General features: G+C 39.3%; 1 protein-coding gene across 1 annotated transcript; it reads left to right on the top strand.

Moving 5' to 3' along the window:
* The first annotated feature begins 88 nt into the window (after positions 1-88).
* On the top strand, positions 89-23,934 carry hagh (hydroxyacylglutathione hydrolase). The gene is made up of 9 exons (XM_072559378.1): positions 89-196; positions 3,194-3,360; positions 4,942-5,006; positions 7,160-7,277; positions 8,056-8,164; positions 10,849-10,952; positions 18,100-18,201; positions 19,911-19,990; positions 21,985-23,934. Exons 1-9 carry the CDS (start codon positions 121-123, stop codon positions 22,082-22,084), a joined length of 921 nt encoding a protein of 306 aa, XP_072415479.1. The 5' UTR covers positions 89-120; the 3' UTR covers positions 22,085-23,934.
* Positions 23,935-24,107: the final 173 nt, after the last annotated feature.

Here is a 24,107-nt window from a genome sequence, read left to right as displayed (position 1 = left end):
GCAGAGGTTACGGGGAGAATGTTGCAATTGGTTGAGATTGCCCAATGAAGGAGAGGCTGAGGGTTGGAGGTGAAAGGCTGTGTCTGGAGCCGGAGTGTCCCCGGTCTCCTGATTCTGACTATGCTGCTGCCGGTACACCGGCTCGCTCGTGTGACCGTGACCGTGACCGTGCTGGCTGCTGCCGCCCGCAGGATCGGTAGGAGCTCCTTTCCTTTCCCTTCCCTCACCACCTCCTCCCACTGTCAGCAAAGATACCTTTGCATTTGTCACCCCAAACCTGTGTCGCTGCTAAATACAATTTATTTCCTTTAATATTTTCTCTTGCAAACGTTTTAACCCGTTAGATATTCTTTGAAAGTCTATATTTATTTTCTCTTGCAAGCACTTTAACCCTTCTTCAAAAGTCTACCTTCCTGTTTAAAAAAAAACGATTATTCCTGTGTGTCATTCTGCATATGATGTTGCAATTTTATACAAACCATGCGGAAGCCAGCCCAGCTAATTATTTAAGTGGGTAAAATCCACACACGTGGTATACCTGCCTCTTCCTGGTACTTTGTTTTGGTAGACGTTTCTTTAAAATGGGGCCTGTCAGTTAATACTGAGGCCCATCTCAGCGTCTGTTTACACTGTTTATGATATTGACCAGGAGTTAGTGCAGTGTTCTGGCCCTCTTACGTTTCCTGCACTGGGGAGAAATTCAAATAAGGCCATGGCCGGGTAGTAGTCGAAGAAAGAGGAAAGTGAAAGCGTCTGTTTGGGCTGCTCTTTAGTAAACAACTGTAGTGCAGCATAAGAGTTTTACAGCACAGAAACAGGCCCTTCGGTCCAACCTTCGCCTACCATGTTCCCAAACTAAACTAGTCCCACTTGCCTGCACTTAGCCTCTCAACGTTTCTTATTCATTTAAATTAAAAATCACATAACACCAGGTTATAGTCCAACAGGTTTAATTGGAAGCACCAATTGGACTATAACCTGGTGTTGTGATTTTTAACTTTGTACACCCCAGTCCAACACCGGCATCTCCAAATCTTTCTTATTCATGTACTTTTCCAAATGTATTTTAAATGTTACAGGACCTGCATCCACCACTTTCTCTGGCAGTTCATTACACTCTGTCAAAAAGAAGTTGCCCCTCAGGTTCTTTTTAAATCTACCCCTTCACCTTAAAAATATGTCCCCCTGGTTTTGAACTCCCTCACCTTTGGGAAAAGACCCTTGCTATTCACCTTATCTATGCCCTTCATGGTTTTATAGGTCATCCCTCAACCTCCTCCACTCCTATGAAAAAGTCACAGCCTTTCTTTATAACTCAAACCTTCTATTCCTGACAATATCCTGGTAAATTATTTTATTGGACCCTCTCCATTTTAATAATATCCTTCCTACAGCAGGATGACCTGAACTGTACACGGTACTCCAGAAGAGGTGACACCAATTTCCTGTACAACTTTACCTGACATCCCAACCCTCATAGTCAAAGCAATGAAGGCAAGTGCTCTAAATGCCTTCTTAACCACCTTGTCTGCATGTGATGTAAATTTCAAAATATTATAAATCTGAACCTCTAATTCTCTGTTCTACAACATTACACAGGGCCTTATCATTAATACTATAAGTCCTGCCCTTGTTTGTTTTACCTTGCATTTTTCCAAATTAAACTTCATCTGCCACTCCTCAGCCCATTGATCACAATTCATCTCTCGGTCACTGTCCGCTATACCACCAATTCTGGTGTCATCTCAATGTCTCTTAAATTCTCATACAAGTCGTTTGTATAAATGATGAACAAAAATGGACCCAGAACTGATCCCTGTGGAACACCACTGGACATAGGTCTTCAGTCTGAAAAACAACATATCCCCCTCTGTCTCCTACTGCTAAGCCAATTTTATATCCAATTGGCAAGGTCTCCTAGAATTCCATGTGATCTAACTTTACTGATTAGTCTACCATGCAGAACCTTGTATTATTGGAAACCTGATTAAAGAGTATGGTTAAAACAAATAATGTGCAAAGGAAAGTAAGTGTAAATGAAGGTGTGCTAGAACAAAAATAAAATTTTCTTTTAGCAAACTGACAAATCATGTATTTAATTAAGTTTATGTACTTACGGTGTTGGCCAGTATTCTGGTGATTTATCATACGCGACAATTGAAGTTTTCCATCCGAGAGATGATTGTGCTTAAATATGAGTAGGCCGTAAAACAGCATTTTACTACAATGGCCAAAAACTATGGGTGCTCCACTTTTAAGTATAAACTGATTCCTTTGTGTCACAACAGACCGCATTTTCCATATGAAGTAAATAACCTGTATAGTCTTTCCAAAGTCAACTCATATATTTATAATTATAATTAGTTAGGTTCAGTGCAATTTGAAGTTGTTTTGTAAAGACAGAGGTCCCCTTCAGTTCTATTAAGTTTTCTTTAATCCAGTCGATTATGACTGATATCAGTCTGAGGTAAGGTAGACTTTTATTGATTTGACATGAAATGCACTGGACAAAGCCAAGGTGAGAATACAGAATGGGGTCTTTTGCCCATAACTCTGTTATCTGTTCGACCAAAGCCATTTACTCAAATTTGTTATCCCCAATCCAGTCTCTAAATGGTTTGTAAATACATTGCTTTGAAATCGGAAATTGAGCGAATAATGCTTGGCTCAAGTTAGAAACAAAGGGACTAAATAAATAATGTGGCTTTACTTATTACAGAATATCTACTTTCAAAACAAATTATATCTGGACTAACATGATATTAGCCAGGTTTGTGGTTAAATGTTACTACTGGCTTCAGCATCTTTTTAAGTAGGAAGGGCTATAAAAGCAGCATGATGCTATGAAAGGATCTGTGAGGAAGTGCCTTTTGTGGATGTTGAATGAGGCTGGAAATGAAATGTAAACTAGGACAGAGAGAACGTCCATTCGGGGGAGGTAAGGAAGGATTAATAGCATCTATAGAAATTACAAAAACAAATTTAAGCATTTGGAAGAAATTTTAAGCATTCAGATGAAACATGGAAGAATAAAAACTTTGACAAATAATCATTGTTTTATGGATAATTAGACAACTCTTTACAAACCGTATAAAACATTTATCATACTCTTGGTCAATTAAGCCTGTGATGTTCAATTATACAAAATATTCAGAAAGAATATATAATTTCATATGTGTTTGTTTATCTGCAGGTTCACTATCTGCTCAGTTTGGACCTGCCGTTAGAAAGTCTGAAACTGTTATTCAGGCAAACATGAAGGTGGAATTGTTGCCAGCACTGGCTGACAACTATATGTATCTCCTCATTGATAATGAAACCAGAGAAGCAGCAATTGTGGATCCAGTGGAGCCTCAGAAGGCAAGCAGGAATAAAACATTCCTTTTTTAAATATTTCAACTAGTTGGCTGTTGTCATTAATTGTTTATTCGATGATAATGCAACTGAGGCAAACTAGAAGTTATCTTTTATGTGTAGTTGTAAATTTATTTTTAATTCTATTTGGGTGTTTTGTACGTGTTACCTAATCTTTTTTTTCTTATTCTTTCATTGGCTGTGGCATTGTTGGCAAGGTTATCGCCCATCTCTAATTTGCCCTTCCCAAATCATGTTTCAACATTTTGTGAGGGTGCAGAGTCTCATATAGGCCAGAGTGAGTAAGGATGACAGTTTTCTCTCCTTATTGGACGTTGTTAAATCTGATGGGCTTTTACAAAAATCAGTGAAAGTGTCACAGTCACCATTTCTGATACTAGCAATTCCAAGTTTCTACTTGATGACATGTGTAACAACTGGTATGAAACAAAGTCCCCCAAGGCAAGACTTATACCCACAGACCAATGATCCAACCACAACTTCAGGTTGAACTTAATTGGACTTAAATACCGCCAGTCACAATGGTGGGATTACTGCTATACCACCTCAATATAGTTCAGCTTGAGTGATCTTAGAAAAGCCAACTCAGCTAAGATAGTGTAATAAAACATTTCAACTTGCAGTGTGAATACAGTGCAATTCTGGTTTGAGTATCAGTCGACTAACATTGAAAAAATGTTATTCTATTACGTCTGTAACATACTGTTATTGTAAGATGTGGTTTCAACTATAGCAGAAATTTATTTCTAAAAACGTGACTGTTAACTTGGTTCATCTTAACACAATATAATTCAATTTGGGGTACAACAGTATTTAAAGATCAAGTTATTATAGCATAACAGTAAAATTGGGAATTTATAATATCTCTTGGTAAAACTAGTTTTTATATTGATATATTTCCAACATTAAATTATAATTTTGATAATGTTATTCTACAAACATGTTTTTGGTAAATATCAGATTAACCAAAAACAGACTATCATACTGCTGTGGGTGGGAGCTTCTGGTGTGCAAATTGGCGACCGAATCTACTAGGAGAAAGTGAGGACTGCAGTTCTTCTAAACAACACTTCAAAAGATTTACATTAGCTGTAAAGTGCTTGGGAAGTTTGGGAGTTTTGAATGCATGATAAAAATGTACTGCAGTATTGTTGGTTGGCAGATTATGGAATTTAAAGAGCTGAAATTTCTGCATTGTACCTAATCATTAATGAGGTCCTAAGCTTTGATGTTTGCTAACTTGTCCCTGAGCCTTCTGGACTATGTTCACAGGGGGAAATGGTGCAAAGTCTATATCATGCAATCAAGAGCTTTTCAAAGCCCACTGACCAACTAAGTGAATGTTGTATAAGTAATGATAACCCAACCTGAATGAAGAAAATGGGGAATTCTGATGAAAGCTGCTGTTTCATTCAATTTCTACATCATATCAGAAGGGTTTTCCTTTGTAAAGTGCAATTAATTATACTTTAGTAATTTGGTAACTGGATGTTATGAAGAAGACCTGTGATCTGAAAGTTGCCTATAATTTCAGTTCCAAGCAGGTGATTTCTATTTTTCTGTTAGGTGGTTGAAGCAGTAAAAAAGCATGGAGTAAAGCTGACTACAGTTCTTACCACACATCACCACTGGTAAGCGTTGTTTTTTTAAAAATAAACTTTACAAAGGGAGAAAAAGACATAGTAACAGGAAAAAAAACACCCATTGTAGCCACATAAACTTCAGTAAGACTCAGTATAATCTGGCTATTGATTTTTGCTTCATAGCTCAATGTATTCTTACAGGTGAGCATCGTTTGTCTCTGTACTCAGATCTGGACTTAACAGGAAAAGAGCAATCTAAGCTTATTACCAGAGGGTGGTGAGTGCATGGAATATGCTGCCAGAGGAAGTGATGTAGGCTGGTACAGTTATAACATTTAAACAGCATCTGGATGGGTAAATAATTAGGAAGGGTTTAGAGGAATATGGTTCAAATGCTGGCAAATGGGACCAGACTTATCTAGGATACCTGGTCGACATGGACGAGTTTGTCCAAAGGGCTCTTTCCATACTGTACATCTCCATGACCCGATAAATGCATTTAATATAGAAAAAGCCCAAAGCAGCCCATAGAGTAGATACAGTGGAAGAGTTAAGTGAGATAATCAAAAGCTTGAACAGAAATAAATGTTTTGAGATTGGAAGGATGCAGTGAACTTGAGGGAGAATGCTCCAGAGTATAAGATTGAGACAGCTAAAGGATTTACCACAAATGATGGAACGGTCAGAAGAGGAGAGATGCGTGACAATGAAGGTGTGATAGCAAAAGGTATTGCTTGGGAGGTAAGTTTGTAAAAGGTGTTAAGGGACAGCACTGATTATAGAGAGGCAATGATAGTAGTAATCTAGTGCAGTACAGGATGGAGGAAACCACATTTGGGAATTCGGGATGTGAACAGAAGGATATTGGAAGTGTTCAGTCCAGAAGTGGCCAAGCTATTAATAAGGATTGCAGAAACCTTGAGAGTGAACAGCAATGTCACTGAGGTGTAAGTTAGAGGACTTGCTGAAAGGTATGCTGTTGGTTCTACATTAGGCTCAACAAGATGATGCACTTTGCACAGTCTGAGTTTGACTTTAGCAAAAGGCAAGAAAGGAGTACCAGTGGTAATAAGGATATGAATATGCTCTTTAATATAATCTGTACTGATATGCTGCTGGGAACAGTGAAGCAATTATACAAAGAGAGAGAGTATGAGACATGTTGATAACATGGGAGTTGCAGAGTTATTGTATACGATGCAGAGTCTTGGGTTATAGTGCATCATAAAATAAAGCAATAAAATGAAATGTGACCAACAGCAGTTTTCTGTTGCAAAAACATTGCAGTAGTTGGTAATTGTCACTGAGGGGATTGTGAATAAAAGCTGAAAGAGATCACGAATTTCAAAATAAGAGGCAAACTGACACAAAAAGAGCAAAGAACTAATGAAATTCTGTGTGTCCAATCCCTACCATTTCTCTTGTACCTCACCCAAAACTTCCCAGATGTTCTCACCCTCGCCCGTTGCAGCATCTGATCTGGACAGATCCAACACTCTGTGCTATAACCTCTAATGCACAGGGGAAAAAGCCAATAATTCAGAACAACAAAAGACAAAAGTAAGATGGAGGGCAAAAGAGAAAGACAGCTGATCCAGGGTACACAATAATTTTTAACAAGCTAGGCACCATTATATGTACAGAGTGAAAGCACGAAGAGATGCAGAGGCAGATGGAGCTACAGCATTAGGCTAAGATAGTGCGATCCTACTGTTACATCTTCCAAGTGTGATACCAGAATATTTCTGGGTATTTAGGATCAGAGTGTGTGTGGTGCAGAGGACCAACCCTGTGCCTGTGTGATGAGCATTGAGGTACTGTCCGTATTGGCTTATTTGTGTTGATCTGAGGATAGAGAACAGACAAGACACTTCAGAGGCAAATTGCAATTCAAGATCTCCACTAGTGCTGGGTTATATAGTGAAGAATGGAGCTAATCAAGCATGGGGTTTGGATTGTTGTTTAGGTAGGATGTTGATGTAGCTGATGGAGGAGTTGATATACGAGTGTTTGCAGTTTGAGAGATGGGAAAGATTCAAAAGCAGTGATCAGGAAGACACCAGTGTCCTACCTGCCCACGAGTAGGTATCTATCCACCCTTGCCCCTCCATACCCACAGTACCACATCTATGCAAATACGCATGAGTTGTTTTTCTGTATCATTTGATTTTGGTAATCTTGACCTGCCATCTTGTTTCCAGGGACCATGCTGGAGGTAACACTGAGCTGGTGAAGAAGGTACCTGGTCTCCAGGTCTACGGTGGAGATGACCGGATTGGAGCTCTCACGTGCAAAGTGAGCCACAAGAAAACATTCCAGGTACATCACAAGAATCTGAGCTTTAACCAGAAAGATCAGCTGTGGCATCATCATTGTATACAATTTTCTGCTAGTTTCTGTTTGGCAGCCCAACTACCTAATGTGATGAAAGAATATCCTTAACAGTAAATGAATTTCAGTTGAACTTATAAACTGTCACTTACAAAGTTATGAAGAAGACTCAAATTATTTTAAAGTTGCATTCTCTGTTTTGACAAGACATATAATTGCCTTCTTGTTTAAATGTTAACAACTCGGCCATCTTTTGTTTCCCTGGTGATCAACTGGGTACACTACTGGCCTGGAGTGCTGTGGAGATATGGTGTGGACTGCTTGATAATTGTTTCTAGGAGATATATGTGCAGTTTTGTATGTCTGCTTGATTTCTATCTGTCCTCGCACTCCCCCCGAAGTAGTCTTATGTCATTACCGTAACCGTGCTAAGAGCTCTTTAATCCTCCGTTTACTGATGAGTAGCCATATCTCCAAATGAACTGCTGGCTCTGTCCTGTGCAATCCAAGATTTACAATTTATCCCCTGTATTGCTATGTTAATAAGATCTTTCTATGCACAAAAAATGAATTCTATACTGTTCTAGGCATGTTTTGCTTGCTTCTTCATAAAGCTGTTTGATTTATGAAATAACATGGTTTGGAAAAAAACAAAAGAGATACTAGAAATGTCAAGAAGTGACTTAGGTCACTGATTCTTAGAGTGAGAGAAACCGTGTTTTAAAAATTAAACTAACTACAAGACGTGATGTGCTTAACCATTCAGGTTGGCTCTTTGAATGTGAAATGCCTGTTTACACCCTGTCATACATCAGGACATATCTGCTACTTTGTGACAAAAGAGAATAGCAGTGAAGCACCAGCTGTATTCACTGGTGAGTGTAGCTGAAACCTCCCTTTATAGTGTAACAAAATAATCATTCAACAGACAGATAACTCTCTGTACTGAATACTCATTGGATGTGCCTTGATTCTCAAGTGAAAGTAATCTACATTTAGCATGTTGAGTATTAACCAAGCTTCTGTAATAAGGCCAAATAACTTTCTTTTGAAGTTTTTTTTAATAGACTCGACCTTAAAAAACCCTTCAGTTTGATGCATATAATGTTGATTCTGTTTGTATTAGCCTGTAGAGAAATCTTAAGTTGCTAGCTTTGATTTGCCAAGTTTATGAATTTTTCAAATTAATTTGCATTAAGTCTAAAAATTTGATCAAGCCCATTTTGGAGCATGGAATGCCACTGCAGAGAACCGGTAGTGAGGTGTGAAGCACTCTCTCCATATTGAGTCTTAGGTGTCAGTTCTGTTGTGCAGGGGAGGGAGATAGACACTTCCAAGGTACAATGCAATTCAAGACCATAGGCACTGCTAAGTCAGATAAATAAAGGGAAGTGACAAGGATTGGGCTCAAGGGCACCTAAGCAGGGAAGCTGAAGGGAAGGGGTAGTTACCAGGAACAGCTGGGGACTAGTTAATGACAAATGGGGTCAGTTAACTTATTTGGCTCCTTTGTGACACACATGGATGCCAACAGCATGAGTTAAATTCCTGTACCTGCTGAGGTTACTCCTCTTCTGAACCTCTCCCCTTGCCTGAGATGTGGTGACCTCCAGGTTAAACCACCATCAATCCTCTTTCTCTCCGTCTTCCCCTCTTTGATAGCGGTGGGGGCAATAGTGATTTTGGGAGATGTGAGTAAGTGAAAGAGTGAACAGCGATAATTAAGTGGACAGTAACAGTTGGTTGGGGTAAAGACCTCCCACGTTATCCTGGGTCTTCAATCGCATTAATATTTTTAGATAATTTACCTTGGTACTGGCTGACTGTCATGCTTCCTTTATAAACTTCTGATTAAGTGTCACATTTTAGACTTGGTTTTCCAGAATGTGATCAACAATAGCTGCCCAATTAGAACAAGCCAGTCTTTTTGTTGGGGCATCAAGCAGATGTTAATCCTTTCTTTGCACTTCATATGGAAAGTAACATTGATTTTATGGTCTTTACCAATGTGGCTTGTGTTGAATGATCCCACCTATCTGCAATCTGGGAAGTTCACTGTTATGATTCCATACTGATTTTCTAGGCTATGTTCATTCAAGCATCATCATACAGTAGCTCACAAGGAGTCGTCGAGTCATATGGCACGGAAACAGACCCTTCGGTTTAACTCATCCATGCCGACCAAATACCCTAAACTAATTTAGCCTATTTGCCAGCATTTCATGTACCCATCCAGATGCTTTTTAAATGTTGTAATTTCACTAGCCTCCATCACTTCCTCTGGCAGCTTGTTCCATATATGCACCACACTTTATGTGGAAAAATTGCCCCTCACGACCTTTTTTACAACTTGCCCTTCTGACCTTAAACCTATGCCCTCTAGTTTTGGACTCCCCACCCTGGCAAAAAGACCTTGCTATTCACCCTATCCATGCCCCTCATGATTTTATAAACCTCTGTAAGGTAACCCCTCAGCCTCTGACAATCCAGAGAAAATAGCCCCAGTCTGTTCAGCCTCTCCCTTTACCTCAAGCCGTCCAACCCTGGCAACATCCTTGTAAATCTTTTCTGAACCTTTTCAAGCTTAGCAACGTCTTTCCTATGGCAAGGAGACCAGAACTGAATGCAGTGTTCCAAAAGTGGCCTAACCAATGTCCTTTATAGTTGTAACATGGCCTCCCAATGCATTGACCAATGAAAGCAAGTGTACCAAATGCCGCCTTCACTACCTTGTCTTTTTGACAGAAACGTGGAGGATTTTAAGGCTTGTGCACACTTTTGGTTCATGACACCTTTTAAAAGCTTGTTTGAAGTTACTTTTAGGAAAGGTCATGTGTAGTGGTCAAGATGTCCTCCATCAGTATCTGTGACCCACCTCCTCTTAAACAGTACCTCCTCTTTCATAGATACTTTCATTATTACTTCAACAACACCAGTCTTTCCCTGTATCAAAAGTAGTTGCAAGAAAAGAGAGATTTGCATTTATATAGCACTATTGACAACCTGAGACAAATTGCTCTACATGTGATTATGCACTTTTTGAAATTTTGACTTAATTGTAATGTAGGAAATCTGGCAGCCATTTCCACACATCAGATTAAAGAGGTTTATGGATAATGAGCCTGTCTTGCAACTAATAATTGAGTCATTGTTGAGTTTGTTGTTTCTGTTCCTAAACTCATCATTCATCAATATGAATGAAAATGCTGAGGCAGTTAGAAATAAGAATTTGTCAAAAGTACTTAGTAAACTAAAACTCACGTCAAGGGGGACATTAAACATAAAGCCGAATGAAAGATATAATATACACTGACATTGTTTAACTCCAGTGACGTTTTTTGTATGCCTTTTGTCCAATGTTTGTTTGTTCAAATGGAATGGTTGACGTTTCTCCTGTATTCTATTCATTTACAACATTAACTGTTCTGGATTATTTGAAAAACAATCTTAGCCCTTTTTTCTGTTTCAGCCTTTCAAATGTTTAAATTTGCTTATGCAAGTTCAAAATTTCAAGGTTCACTTGTAATGTAATTATATGTTGGTTTTGGTCTCCTCACAGGCGATACACTATTTGTTGCTGGATGTGGCAAATTCTTTGAAGGATCTGGTGAGGAAATGTACCGAGCACTGATTGACATTCTCGGCAGCCTGCCACCTCAAACGGTAAATGTTGTAATGTTCGGTAACTGACCACGTGTTTTTTTGAAACATCAATGCTTTGTTTGTTAATGAAATCTGCCATCTTTATTCTATCATGTCTATAATTCTGCAAAGTCATTTCAGCATAAGTATCGCTGCACCCTGTTTCCTTACTCCTTTTTTTTTTGAAACAACAATAAAAATTGCTGGAAAAGCTCAGCAGGTCTGGCAGCATCTGAGGAGAGAAGTCAGAGTTAATACTTCAGGTCAAGTGACCGTTCCTCAGAACTGATGGCAGCTTGCAAGATGTCAGTTTTCATGCAGAAGATAGGATTGGGGAAAGGGATACGGAGTCATGATAGGTTGGGATAGAGTCCAAAGAGAGAGAAGAACAGTTGGACAGACAAAGATAAAGCCAAATCTCTCCTCAGATGTTGCCAGACCTGCTGAGCTTTTCCAGCAATTTCTATTTTTGTTTCGGATTTACAGCATCCGCAGTTCTTTCAGTTTTTCCTTTTTCATTGTGAACAAATGTTTTTCCCTTTGCCTCCTCCATGCCTGGAGATATTAGCCAGTTACCAGGGTCAGAGACTCTTGAAGACATCAACCAAAGCGTTATATTTCAAATGTAAATTAGACTTTTGGCTGCCTTGCTTTCGTAGTATCATAGTTGAACAGGAGCCTGTCTTCATCCAGTGTTCTCACATGTACTCGTGAACACAATGCGGGGACAACAAATATAAATTAGGAAAATCAATTTGAGTCGCTTCCCTGAGATTATCACACAGATAATTCTTAGTCTGAGTTAAGGACAGTACTGAAGGTTTGTGGTTATTCACTCACCAGGCACTGGCTCCTTCACCTCTTCATTCTCTCTGCCTATGCTTCCTTCAAAGACAGACACCACTCATCCTTCATTTCATAGTTTCTCTGCATATTCCTTCACAACTTCCTTCACAATAAAGTCCTTTTTTGTTTCTTCGATCTTTCTCTGGAGATTGCTAACTTCAGTCAACATTGTTAAACTAACACCATACCCACTGGTTCTGTATCTACCCCTTTCCTCTTAAAATGCTGCAGTGAATGTCTGTCATTTCGACCATTGCCTTGATTCCTCATCAGGTCCAACACTCAATTTATCAATATTGTGAGAGTTTGAGCATTTCTAACTCACCAGTTTTTCTTCTATTTTTCCCAGCATAACCATAGAATCGGTCTGATTGTTTTCTCCTGTTATGCCCAGTGAATCAACTGTGGTATGCCCTAACTCCTCCATCCCATGCTATTTCTAATGTTATGACCAAGGCCAAAGGGTGAACTGATTTCTTTCTGATCCTTCAAAGATTATCAGGAATAGGCAGGAATGCAGAGCTGAGGTTAAAATCAGATCAGCCATGATTTTATTGAATGACAATTAAGACTCAAAGGGCCAAGTGACCTACTCTTGTTCCTTGTTTGTATGTTCCATGTCCCATTGGTCACAATAAAGTTTGAATTTAAAAAGGAAGGTGATATTGATTAGATTACTTACAGTGTGGAAACAGGCCCTTCGGCCCAACAAGTCCATACCGCCCTGCCGAAGCGCAAGTCACCAATACCTCTACATTTACCCCTTACCTAACACTACGGACAATTTAGCATGGCCAATTCACCTGACCTGCACATCTTTGGACTGTGGGAGGAAATCGGAGCACCCGGAGGAAACCCACGCAGACACAGGGAGAATGTGCAAACTCCACACAGTCAGTCACCTGAGGCGGGAATTGAACCCAGGTCTCTGGCGCTGTGAGGCAACAGTGCTAACCACTGTGTCACCGTGCCGACCTCTAATATTGCCAGTTATATATCAGACCGTTTTTAGCTCAGTATGAGAAACAGCCCAATTCCTTAAGTAACAAGTAAAGGATTAGTTTATTAAAAAAAAACTTACTGAAGGCAGGATATAAAAATTATTAATAAAAACTTTAAACTGTGCAAATATATGCAATTGTATTTGTTGAAAAGTAACATCACCTCCAAGTCTGTGCAAAGGTATTAAAACTCTATAGAGTATTTTCTTTTGAAGTACTTTGGTCGAGTAACAGTTAAATTCAGAAAAAAGAATTATTCACAGATTGTCCCAAGTGCTGATTTCTAACCAAAATCACTTTGCATATACACTGTTGGCAGTGGAATTTCTTCCTGGATCAGTTATGTCTGGCTGAATTCACTTTTGTTTTTCCTGGAGACAATGGCGGTAGATTGTGAATTCTCCTTTCGGAAACCCTCCACTTGTGGAGATGAGGTTTTGCTGTGTGTATGTTCAAAACTCAAACTTTGAGAGCCATTTAGGAGAAAAGGAAAGGGGTAAATGCTATTTCTGTAAAATTATCTCTCTGACTCTGCCTGTTCAAATCCTATATCTTTATCTAACCCATGAACTAGGTCATGTGATCATTTTCTGAAAGTATTGTAGACTTGACACCTTCTTCCAAACGCTTTACAAATGTAATATTGAAGCTGTTGTAGCCACTTGGTATTCTTTCCAAAGGGTTCAAGGTATATCCATGTCTTATCAATTATATTGCAAACTAATATTTTGGATAACACACCTTTGTTACAATAATCTATACGTTATGAGTAATGCTTCCATCTACAAATCCTTGTTCAGCTTTCATTTGTATGCTGATGACATCCAGTTTTACCTTCCCATCTTCACCACTGAGACTAAGATGCTCATAATACTATCTTAACTATGTCTCCAATATTAAGGCGTAGATAAGTCTTGATTTCCTCTTGCTCAACATTAACTCCCTCCTCAGTGTGGCTATTTCATTGTCCTTGCTCACATTTTCAAATCCAAACTTCACTTCCTGTCTAATTGTGTTTTTTATCCCCAACCCTATATCTTCTGACCCAAGCTCACTATTTATTTATTAATTACAGACAAATTGGCAATTGTATAAATTGTTGTAGTATCTCTAAGCAGCCTTTGAGTGACTGTGATATTTATGACTGGGATACTGGGGAGGCAATAGCGTAGTGGTATTATCACTGGACTGTTAATCCAGAGAGGCAAAAGTAGGTACTGCAGATGCTGGAGATTAGAGTCAAGATTAGAGTAGTGCTGGAAAAGCACAGCAAGTCAGGCAGCATCCGAGGAGCAGGAAGATCGATGTTTCGGGCAAACGCCCTTCATCAGGAAATCCCGAAACATCGATTTTCCTGCTCCTTGGATGCTGCCTGATCTGCTGTGCTTTTCCAACACTATTCTTAATCTTGACCCTGTTAATCCAGAGACCCAAGTAAAGTTTTGGGGACCCAGGTTCAAATTCCACCACAGCAGAAACAACTCAGCCCAATTCCTTAAGTAACAAGTAAAGGATTTGTTTATTGCAAAAAAGAAGTTACTGAAGCAAGGATATAAAGATTATTAACAAAAACTTTAAACCATGCAAATATGTAATTGTACTTATAACAGATGGTGGAAATTGAATTCATTAAAAAAAAAGTCTGGAATTAAGAGTCTAATGATGCTTATGAAACCATTGTCAATTGTCAGAGGAAAAAAAGCCCACCTGGTTCACTAATGTCCTTTAGGGAAGGAAACTGCCAGACCTTACCTAGTCTGGCCTCCACGTGACTCCAGATGCACAGCAATTTGGTTGACTCATAACTGCTTTCTGGGTAATTAGCGATGGGCAATAAACGCTGGGCTAGCCAGTGATACCCTCATCCTGTAAATGAATTTAAACAAAACGTTTTCCTAAGTCATTCGACACCCACTCTTCTCTCCTTTCCTTCAAAATGTAATGAGAAGCATGGGCAGGCCTTTCAGCCCCTCAAGCCTGCTCCACTATTCCTTAAGCTCAGAGCTGATTTCATTGTTGAGCATGTGGTGTTGGAAAGAGACAGCAGATCAGGCAGCATCCGAGGAGCAGGAGAAACAACGTTTCAGGCATAAGCCCTTCATCAGAAATATTCCTGATGAAGAGCTTGTGCCCAAAACGTTGATTCACCTGCTCTTCGGTTGCTGTCTGACCCACTATGCTTTTCAAACACCACACTTTCAACTCTGATCTACAGCATTTGCAGTCCTCACTTTCTCCTTGCTTTCATTGTTGTCTCAATTCCGCTTTCTGAACCCTCCAATAAACTTTGACTCTCTAGTAGATCAAAAATCTGTGTAACTCAGTCTTGAATATATTCAATGATCAGCTTCCACTGCTCCCTGAGGAAGAGAGTACTGACCCTCTGAGATAATCGTTCTCCTCATCTTTGTCTTAAATGGGGGATGCTGTATTTTTAAACAGTACTGTCAGTTCCCAAGTCTCTGAGGGGCGAATACATCCTGTCAACATCCTGTGAAGCCCCCTCAGATACTTGTAGATTACTTCTTATTCTTCCAAACTGTCAGATGTGTACAGGCCCAATCTGCTTCACCTCCTTAATAAAGCGATCCCTTCATCCCTGAAATTATAGCCCAGTAAGCCTTCTCTCTACAGCTTCCAATGTCAGTGTATCTCTTAAGGAGACCAAACTGTGCATACTATTCCAGATGCAATCTCACCAATGCCTGGTACAGCTCTAGCAAGGTTTCCCTTTTATACACTATTCTCCTTGCAATGAAGACCAATATTCTATTTGCCTTCTTAATTATTTGTTGTCCTTCATGTTAACCTTTTGCAATTCACCTACAGGAGACTCCGATCCATTCAAACGGAATTATTCTGTAGTTTCTCTCCATTTAAATAATATTCTGTTTTTCTTTCTTTTTACTAAAGACAACCTTGCATTTTCTCATATTGTATGCCACCTGCCATTTTATTTCCCCACTCACCACACTATCCATATACCTTGGCAGACTCTGCAATCCTTCTTATACCTGGTATTAGCCTTATTAACATAGATGGCTATAATATACTTGATCTATTCATCAAAATGCGTAATAGCGATTGTAAAGCCCAGCACTGATTCCTATGGCATGCCAAGCTTTATAGTTTGCCAATCTGGAAATGTCTAGTTTATCCCAACTCTGTTTCCTGTTCATGAGCCAGTCCCAGCCCTTGGTAATATATCATCCCAAAAATATTTATACAGCATCTTATTGAATACCTTTTAGAAATCCAAATATTTTATATCTACTGGTTCCCCTTTATCCATCCTGTTTGTTATATCCTCAAAGAACTCTGATGTATGATTTCTTGTATTGACTTTGTCAGGTTCTGTTATGACTTTTAAAATTACATGGTACTGCCTCCTTAATAATAGATCTATTTTTCCAACAATAGATGTTAGCCTAACTGGTCTATCGCTTCCAGCTTGCTTTCTTCCTTCTTTTCTGATTAAACATGTTAAATTTACATTTTTCCAATTCACTGGGACCTTTTCAGAACCTGGACAATTTTGGAAGATTACACACACTTGCACCCATTATCTCAGCAACCCATTCTTTTAAGACCCCATCTGCCCTGAGGACTTGTCAGTCTTTCATCCCATTATTTTTCCCATAACCTTTACCCTAATGGTTGTTTATTTAAAGTTCCTCCCTCCATTTTGCCTCTTTATTTTCTACTATTTTTAGGATATTCTTTGTGTTTTCTACTGTAAAGATATACACTAGGCATTTGTTTAAGATGTCCATCATTTCCTTGTGTACCATTATTATTTTGTCATTCACTCTGTAGGAGACCAATGATCATTTCGATTTATCTGTTTCTTTTGTGATACTTGTGGACATTTTTACGATCCACTTTTATATTTCTTGCCAGTTTACTTTCCATATTCGTATTTCTCCCTCTTTCTTTCAGTTATAGCATAGAGCACAGTAACAGACCCTTCAGTCCAACTCTTCTGCGCCAACTAATTTGACCAAGGCCCATTTGCCAGCATTTGGCCCATATCTCTCTAAACCCTTCTTATTCATATACTCATTCAGATGCCTTTTAAATGTTGTTATTGTATCCACCTTCATCACTTCCTCTGGCAGCTCATTCCATACATTCATCACCCTCTGCCTGAAAAGGTAATCCCTCAGTTGCTTTTTAAATCTTTCCCCTGTCATCTAAACCTATGCCCTCTAGTTTGGACTCCCCCACTCTTGGAAAAAGATTTTGGCTAGCCATGCCCCTCATGATTTTATAAACCTCTATAAGGTCACCCCTTCCGATGCTCCAGGGAAAACAGCCCCTTGCCTATTCAGCCTCTCCGTATAACTTGAACCCTCCAGTCCTGGCAACATCCTTATAAATATTTTCTGCATCCTCTCAAGTTTAACAGCATCCTTCCCATAGAAGTGCAACCAGAATTCTACGCAGTATTCTAAAAGTGACCTCACCAATATCCTGTACAGCCACAACTTAACCTTCCAACTCCTATACTCAGTGAGATGACCAATAAAGGAAAGCATGCCAAACGCCACCTTAACCACCCCATCTACTTGCAACTCCACTTTCAAGGAGTTATGCACTTGCACCCCTAGGTCTCTTTGTTCAGCAGGCCCAGGGCCTTTCCATTAACTGCCCTGGTTTGCCTTTCCAAAATGCAACACCTGACATTTATCTAAGCTAAATTCCATCTTCCACCATCTGATCAAGGTCCCATTGCACTCTGAGATAGCCCTCTTCACTGTCCACTACGCCATCTATTTTGGTGTCATCTGCAAACTTACTAGTAAATATCCTTTATATTCACATCCAAATAATTTATATAAATGATGAAAAGCAGTGACCCCAGCAGCAGGGTCTTGTGGCACACTGCTGGTCATCGGCCTCCAGTCAAAAAAGCAATCCTCTACCACCACCTTCTGTCTCCTACCTTCACGCCATTTTCCCAGTCTTCTCACCAATTACTACATTTCATAGCATTGGACATCTCTTCATTCAATTTGACACCACTTCCTAAGATAAAGCAGATGGAGCACCTTCCCTTGGTGGTTTTATGTCTCGATGGAATTTCCTATTGGTGTATACATTCACCAAATGTGTATACGTATTTTTTTAGAGGAAATTAATGAAAAGAATACTATAACATTGGCAGATGGAGAATTACTTTAGCACAGATCTAGAATTTGCAACAAGATGAGAAATGTGGAGTGTCACTGCAAGTGTAAATGGGTATTATGACAAAATTAGTGCTTCAGTATTCCCAATTTCTGTATGTGATTTTAAATTTAGTGTATTTTTGCTTTTAGAGAGTGTACTGCGGGCATGAATATACCATCAACAATCTCAAGTTTGCCCGTCATGTTGAACCAAACAATGAAGCCATCAGACAGAAATTAGCCTGGGCAAAGGTAAGTTTGCTCATCCTGATGCAAGTTATTAAAGTTAAGCACTCATGGGATTTTATACAGTAATGTGTGAACTGCCCACTTCTACCTTTTGACTTGATTCCTTATTTACTGGCCCTTATGAATTAGCTGTCATGTTGGGTATCTAGAATCATAGTCTACCTGCAGCATGGAAGCAAGCCATACGATCCATCAAAACCACACCAACCCTCCACATAGTGTCCCGCCCAGACCCACTTCTCTACCCTATCCATGTAACCCTGCATTCCCCAAGACTAACCCACCTAATCTGCACATCTCTGGACATTACGGGCAATTTAGCATGACCAATCCATCTAACCTGCATATCTTTGGACTGTGGGAGGAAAGTGGAGCACTTGGAAGAAGCCCATGCAGGTACGGGGAGAATGTGTGCAAACTCCACACAGTCACCCAAGATTGGATTCCAACTAAAGTTTCTGGTGCTGTGAGGCAGCAGTGCTAACCACTGAGTCACCATATCTGTTGAGTTCAATGCTGTACATGTGCATGGCACTGAGAAAGGATTTGGCAAAGATGTGAGGCTTAATGTTTCACAGAAACAGACCAAATTTGACCACCTCACTATATTGTAACTTTATCCTTTATGTGGCTAAGAAACTGGTTGTATTTATTATACTGTAAAGGCTTTTACATTATACCACTTCCAAAGTAAAGCAATTATGACCTTCAGCTGTTACGAGAGAGAACGCAACTTGTCTTTTATCTACAGAGAATGTGTTTGCCTTCAGTAGTGATGCAGAAACAAGTTAGAAACAGACCTCATCTATGCTGCCAGTAAGAAGTCAAATTAGAGGGAAAGAAAATCATTAAAATACCAGTTCGTACTGCTGTTCTGAGTCAGAACCTGAGAATGATGATGGGTTTGAATTAAGATTGTGCTGCAGGTCACCAAATTAGTAAAAGGTATGCTTAATGAATAAAGATACAAACTGCAAAGACCACTGACAGGAAAAAAAATGGAGGCCTTGCAATTATATAGCCCTTATAGCCTCAAAAATACAACCATTTAAGTACTTTAAAGTTTAATCACTCCTATCAGTGTAGGAAATAGAAGTTAATTTGAACAGTTGGCAATGTGATAATGGCCAAATCATCTATTTTAATCCTGTTAGCTGAGGGCTGTTCAACAAAATCTTGGATCCTTGATTTACTATCCGAGTTACTGGATGAGACCTCCATTTAATATCTCGTGCAAAACAAGGCATCTGGGACAGTAGAGCACTCCCTCAGTACTGCAGTGTCAGTCTAGGTTTGTTACACAGACCATTGAAATGGGTCTCAAACCTTCAGACACAATGACAGGAGGATAAATCCATGGTTAAGCCTCCCCCTAATTCTGAATTCCAGAAGTATGGAGTATTAGAGGAAGCCATCAAGAGCAGTGGGACTTGGCTAAAATTTCAGTGAAAGCATCTGACAAGAAATAAAGTCAGGCAAACAGTACCTAAAATAGCTTAAATATGGGAGAGGAATTTTTTTTCTTTAATTTGACTTTAAGTTTTGTGCGTTTTTTCAGAACAAAATGAAATTGATAGCAGCAAAATATTTTGGTTTCATGTCCTAAAGTTAAAATTCTAATACGCTATGTACAATTAATTGACAGTTGTAATGGGTAGATAGCCCATTACCAGTATTGGGTAAATTTAATTTTTTTAAATATTTGATTTTAGGAACATTATGATCTTGGAAAACCTACCATCCCATCCACTATTGGCGAGGAGTTCAGTTACAACCCTTTCATGAGAGTGAGGTACAGTGAAACACGCGAAACATTTTTAGGACTTTTGCATCTCCTCAGTGAAAATTCAGACTTATTGCCAAGATGCGATATGAAATAGTAGAGTTGTGAAACATACAATTAACTTCCTTTTATTAACTTTATTAACACAAATGACCTAACCATAATTTTAATCTTATGGGAATTGTCAAAATATCAAAAAAGCAGCATAAAATATAGCAGAGAGTTGATATGAGCTGTACATTTAAAGTAACCAGACCCCTCTAATACCACAGCTTTAATAACTTACCCCATTTTGAATGCTAATACAGTAGTTCCCTCCATATTCGTACGTGATACGTTCCAAGACCTACCGCCAACCCTATCATTTAAATGGGAAACGTACCTCCCTGGCAGCCCCCGATCCCTGGTTCTGGAATGTTCCATGTAATCTTTTCGGGCTGCGTCCTTGTGTATAAAGCGACCTGCGAGCCAAAGGTGTGCGACCTGCTTTTGTAGGAATGGACCAGTTTTCCTTCAGGGAGATGAAGGGAGAGATTGCATGTGATGGCAGAGACATATGGGAGGTGATATAGAAGCAGGAGAGACGATGAGCTGTCACTAGTGAGTGAGTACAAAGTGCAGATGGCAGGAAAAGATTGATAGTTTGGGAGGATGCAGTGCATGTGTCAGTTAGCGGACATGATGCGTTCAGCTGAGAGTTGCGTCCCGTAAGCTTTGATGAAACGTATTTGCAGTGGTTGAGTTAGTCTGAGTTTGAAGGAGCAGCGAGAGGACGATGGCATGGAAGATCATTGGCCTCCTTCCTGCACTGCTGGGTGTTCCTTTTAACAACAGGACACAGGCCTGACCTGTCACTCTCTAGGTCCTTAGCAGGCTGTGCCTTGTGGCATGGCCTTCTGCAGCAGCCAGCTGTATAAATAACAGCCCTTCTTTCCACCAACCCAGCCACCCACAGCTACGTGCTGCAGTCCCCAAGGCAGGCTATAGGCTTACCTTTCTGGGCCCTCTCCTCAATGACCGTGTTTGCGTAGCTGATCTTTGACTATGGTGCCAACAACGTGAAAGGTCCTGGTCAGCAGTGAATGACCTCGGCCTCTCCTGGCGCGTGACTGAATGAGGCAGGCACTGAACAGCCTGATTACTGAATGGCAGGCTGTGTGCAAAAAAATAGCTCTGGGCCAGGGCGAACTGCGAATCTCACCCAAGAAAACCCCAGCTGATGCTTAGCTCATTGCACCCAGCAAATCCAACCATGAGAGACATCAGTCAACCAGCCAAGGGGTGACACATACATATCTTTATTTAAGCATTTTGAGACAAACATATTCAATGGAAACAGCACATGACCTTACAATCACTTTTTTTTGTAACGTTCTGGTTTAAGCTATTTTTATAACTGCAACCAGTAAACATATCCTATTCTAGCATCAGATTTACTTCTAGATTTTGGCAAATCCATTACCATTGTCTTATTTTCCCTTTTCTGCTTGGGAAAATCATACCCAGAAGCAGATTAACTTCAAATACTTTGCCAGTCAAAGGTGGCTCCATTATCAGTGAACAAATCCACTTGCACCTTCACGCTTTCTCTCCATAGCATCAGTTTCTATTAATTTCACTTTACACTACCCTCTGGTTACAGCACAGGAACAGATCTTCATTCCTCAACCTGTCAGGAATGAGTTACATCCTGGGTATGCAGGAACAAATAATGCAAAGCTGTCAATTTAGGATCAAAGTATTCTGCAGCCATTTTACATCGTACTTGGCTCTTTCATTCTTTCCCTGAAACCTTCATCCATAAAACCTTACCGTGCATGCATGCACCTATATAGTCTATCCTAATAAAGTAAATCTCTGCTGCATCAAAACAGAATCTTTCGCAATTTATCATCCCCTCGCTAGAATTAAATTATTTTTCAGGTTTAGGGTTTGAGGTCAGAACTCATGTTTATGACTGAGATTGAATGACTAAGTGCCAAACGGTAAAATTATTTTTACAGGGAGAAGAGCGTACAAGACCATGTTGGACAGAAAGACCCAATTTTGACCATGGATGCAGTCAGAAAAGAAAAAGATCGATTTCAAGTTCCAAAGGATTAATTGCATCTGTACAAACACTTACCTCCAGCACAGTTTTCAATGCAGCACCTTTTAGTGTGCCTGGAGTGGCAGTGATCTACAAAGTACATGTTCAGTAGTGAATGTTCAGTGAAATAAATTGAATTTGCTTTGCAGGTGGGATTTGTAAAATGTATACAGATTTTCTTGTGATACAATCATTTATGATTGTCTGTATGTTCTGAAGTGTAAGGGGCTATTGTAACCTGCTTTCATCCAGTTTTTTTTTCCTTTAAACCACATCATTTTCACTTCAGTACACTTCTGGTCTCCAAGAGCCAAGCAAATAACTGAGTTGATATTGAGCCAGAAGACTGCAATTCTAAACCCTCGTGTTAACTTATCAGTTTGACTTGGCAATCATGTATTATTGAGTGATAAACACCAAACATTTGCAAAGTACCTCACCTCCAAGTTTGGAAAACAAAATATAAGACTGTAGATTGTCCCACTCAAATCCATAATGGAGGAGACACTTTTAAAGTTGCTATAGCCACATATCTCCTATGTTCTTCTGACAAAAGAGGTATAGAGTGAATTTAACAGTAGTGGTATTTTCTGCTCCACCACTGTAAATGCCATCTGTCAGCTCTCCAGTGCCAGCAGCGTCACTCCCAGCAAAGCAGAATCAAAAACTAGATGGAAGATGAGACTGGTGAAGCCTCAACTGTCTCTGAAAAACTGTGGCAAGGTTAGATCTGGGGTTGGGGGAGGGGGTGGTGTGAAGTGGTGCGACAGTGACCCTCAAATTTTTGGCTTACCCATAACCACTAAGGGTGGAGCTGTAAAATTCTATTCAGAAGCTCATGGTATTTGGTCACTCTGGTTTCAAGACTTATGATGTCTGCATTGAAGTGTCCACTTCATTAGACTCCCATTTTTCTTCCCACCATTCGATCCCAATTTATTCGTTTCTGAATTTTGAAAATTGTGAAATTCAGATTAGAAGATTCTTTTAGTTAGGATAGTGGTTTGAACGAGAGAGAATTAATTATACTTTAAGTAATAAGTAATATATTTTGCTTTTATTTACGCACATTAATGGGTACAATTAACTGACCATTAAGAAACTTTTTATCTGAAGAATCAAAACTGCAATCATTAAATGGATTGCAGCTTGTAGTTGGAAAAACTGCATGAACACTATTTTGTTTCCCCCTCCTTGTTAAAACATTAGGACTGCCTTAATATACCTGCATCTGTCTGTACGATAAAATAATTTCCATTATATTATAGACCACATTTAATCTTTGCTTTCTTCCTGGCTTTGATTGTTTATGTGAAATCAAGGGCTCTGAAGGTCTTTTAAGAATGTGAGAATGCATTGTGAAAGTCACAATAAATATGTTGTGGTAATTTGTCTAAAGCTAAGGCTAAATTAGATAACAATGTATTGATTTAGGGTTTTAGCCAAAATGAACTGCTGTGTTGCAGATTGGTTCCCTAACAGAGTTATAGCTAACATGACTGAACTTATCCCTCTTGCACCTCGCTTGTTAGTCTACTATCTTCCAACTCAACATAGATGCTTGTGTAGGCAGGCAATAGTTAGATTCATGCAACTCTCTCAAAAGTGATCAAAATGTGATGCTGTTTGTGCAATATGTTGATTTAAAATTATCTCAGCTTTTCTGTTTAACATATGATTGGAAGAATTACTTTTTTGGTCTGATTCCTCCTCCTCTACTTCATTTTTATGGAATCTCTTTACTAGAAAGCTTCTCTAATGACACTGTATTTGCTGATTGGGCTTTTCATTTTAATTGCATTCTTGGGATTGGAGTGTTAATGTTGCAGTTAACCAGTAAAATACATTGAGAAAGTAAAATTCATTCTGTGCTTTTCATTTTCTTACACAAGAAGAAAAATGGCAACTTTACATTTATAGAAATGTGGAACAATTTCACAATGAGGAACAATAAGAGATATTGTACTCGTGCAACTGTGGACTGGCTTATTGCTTTATAAAGACATGCATTTATATAGCACTTTTCACAAGCACTGG

This window comes from Chiloscyllium punctatum, chromosome 40 (genome assembly GCF_047496795.1).
Source record: "Chiloscyllium punctatum isolate Juve2018m chromosome 40, sChiPun1.3, whole genome shotgun sequence".
NCBI lineage: Eukaryota > Metazoa > Chordata > Chondrichthyes > Orectolobiformes > Hemiscylliidae > Chiloscyllium > Chiloscyllium punctatum.
Note: the sequence above shows the minus strand (reverse complement) of the source record. Positions and strands in the feature narration are given on the sequence as shown.

Excerpts from the sequence above, each read along its gene's own strand:
- hagh (XM_072559378.1), top strand. The coding sequence starts at position 121 with ATGCTGCTGCCGGTACACCGGCTCGCTCGTGTGACCGTGACCGTGACC. Across the intron at positions 7,278-8,055 it reads GCCACAAGAAAACATTCCAG|GTTGGCTCTTTGAATGTGAA; the intron begins GTACATCACAAG and ends TTAACCATTCAG. Across the intron at positions 10,953-18,099 it reads GCAGCCTGCCACCTCAAACG|AGAGTGTACTGCGGGCATGA; the intron begins GTAAATGTTGTA and ends TTTTGCTTTTAG.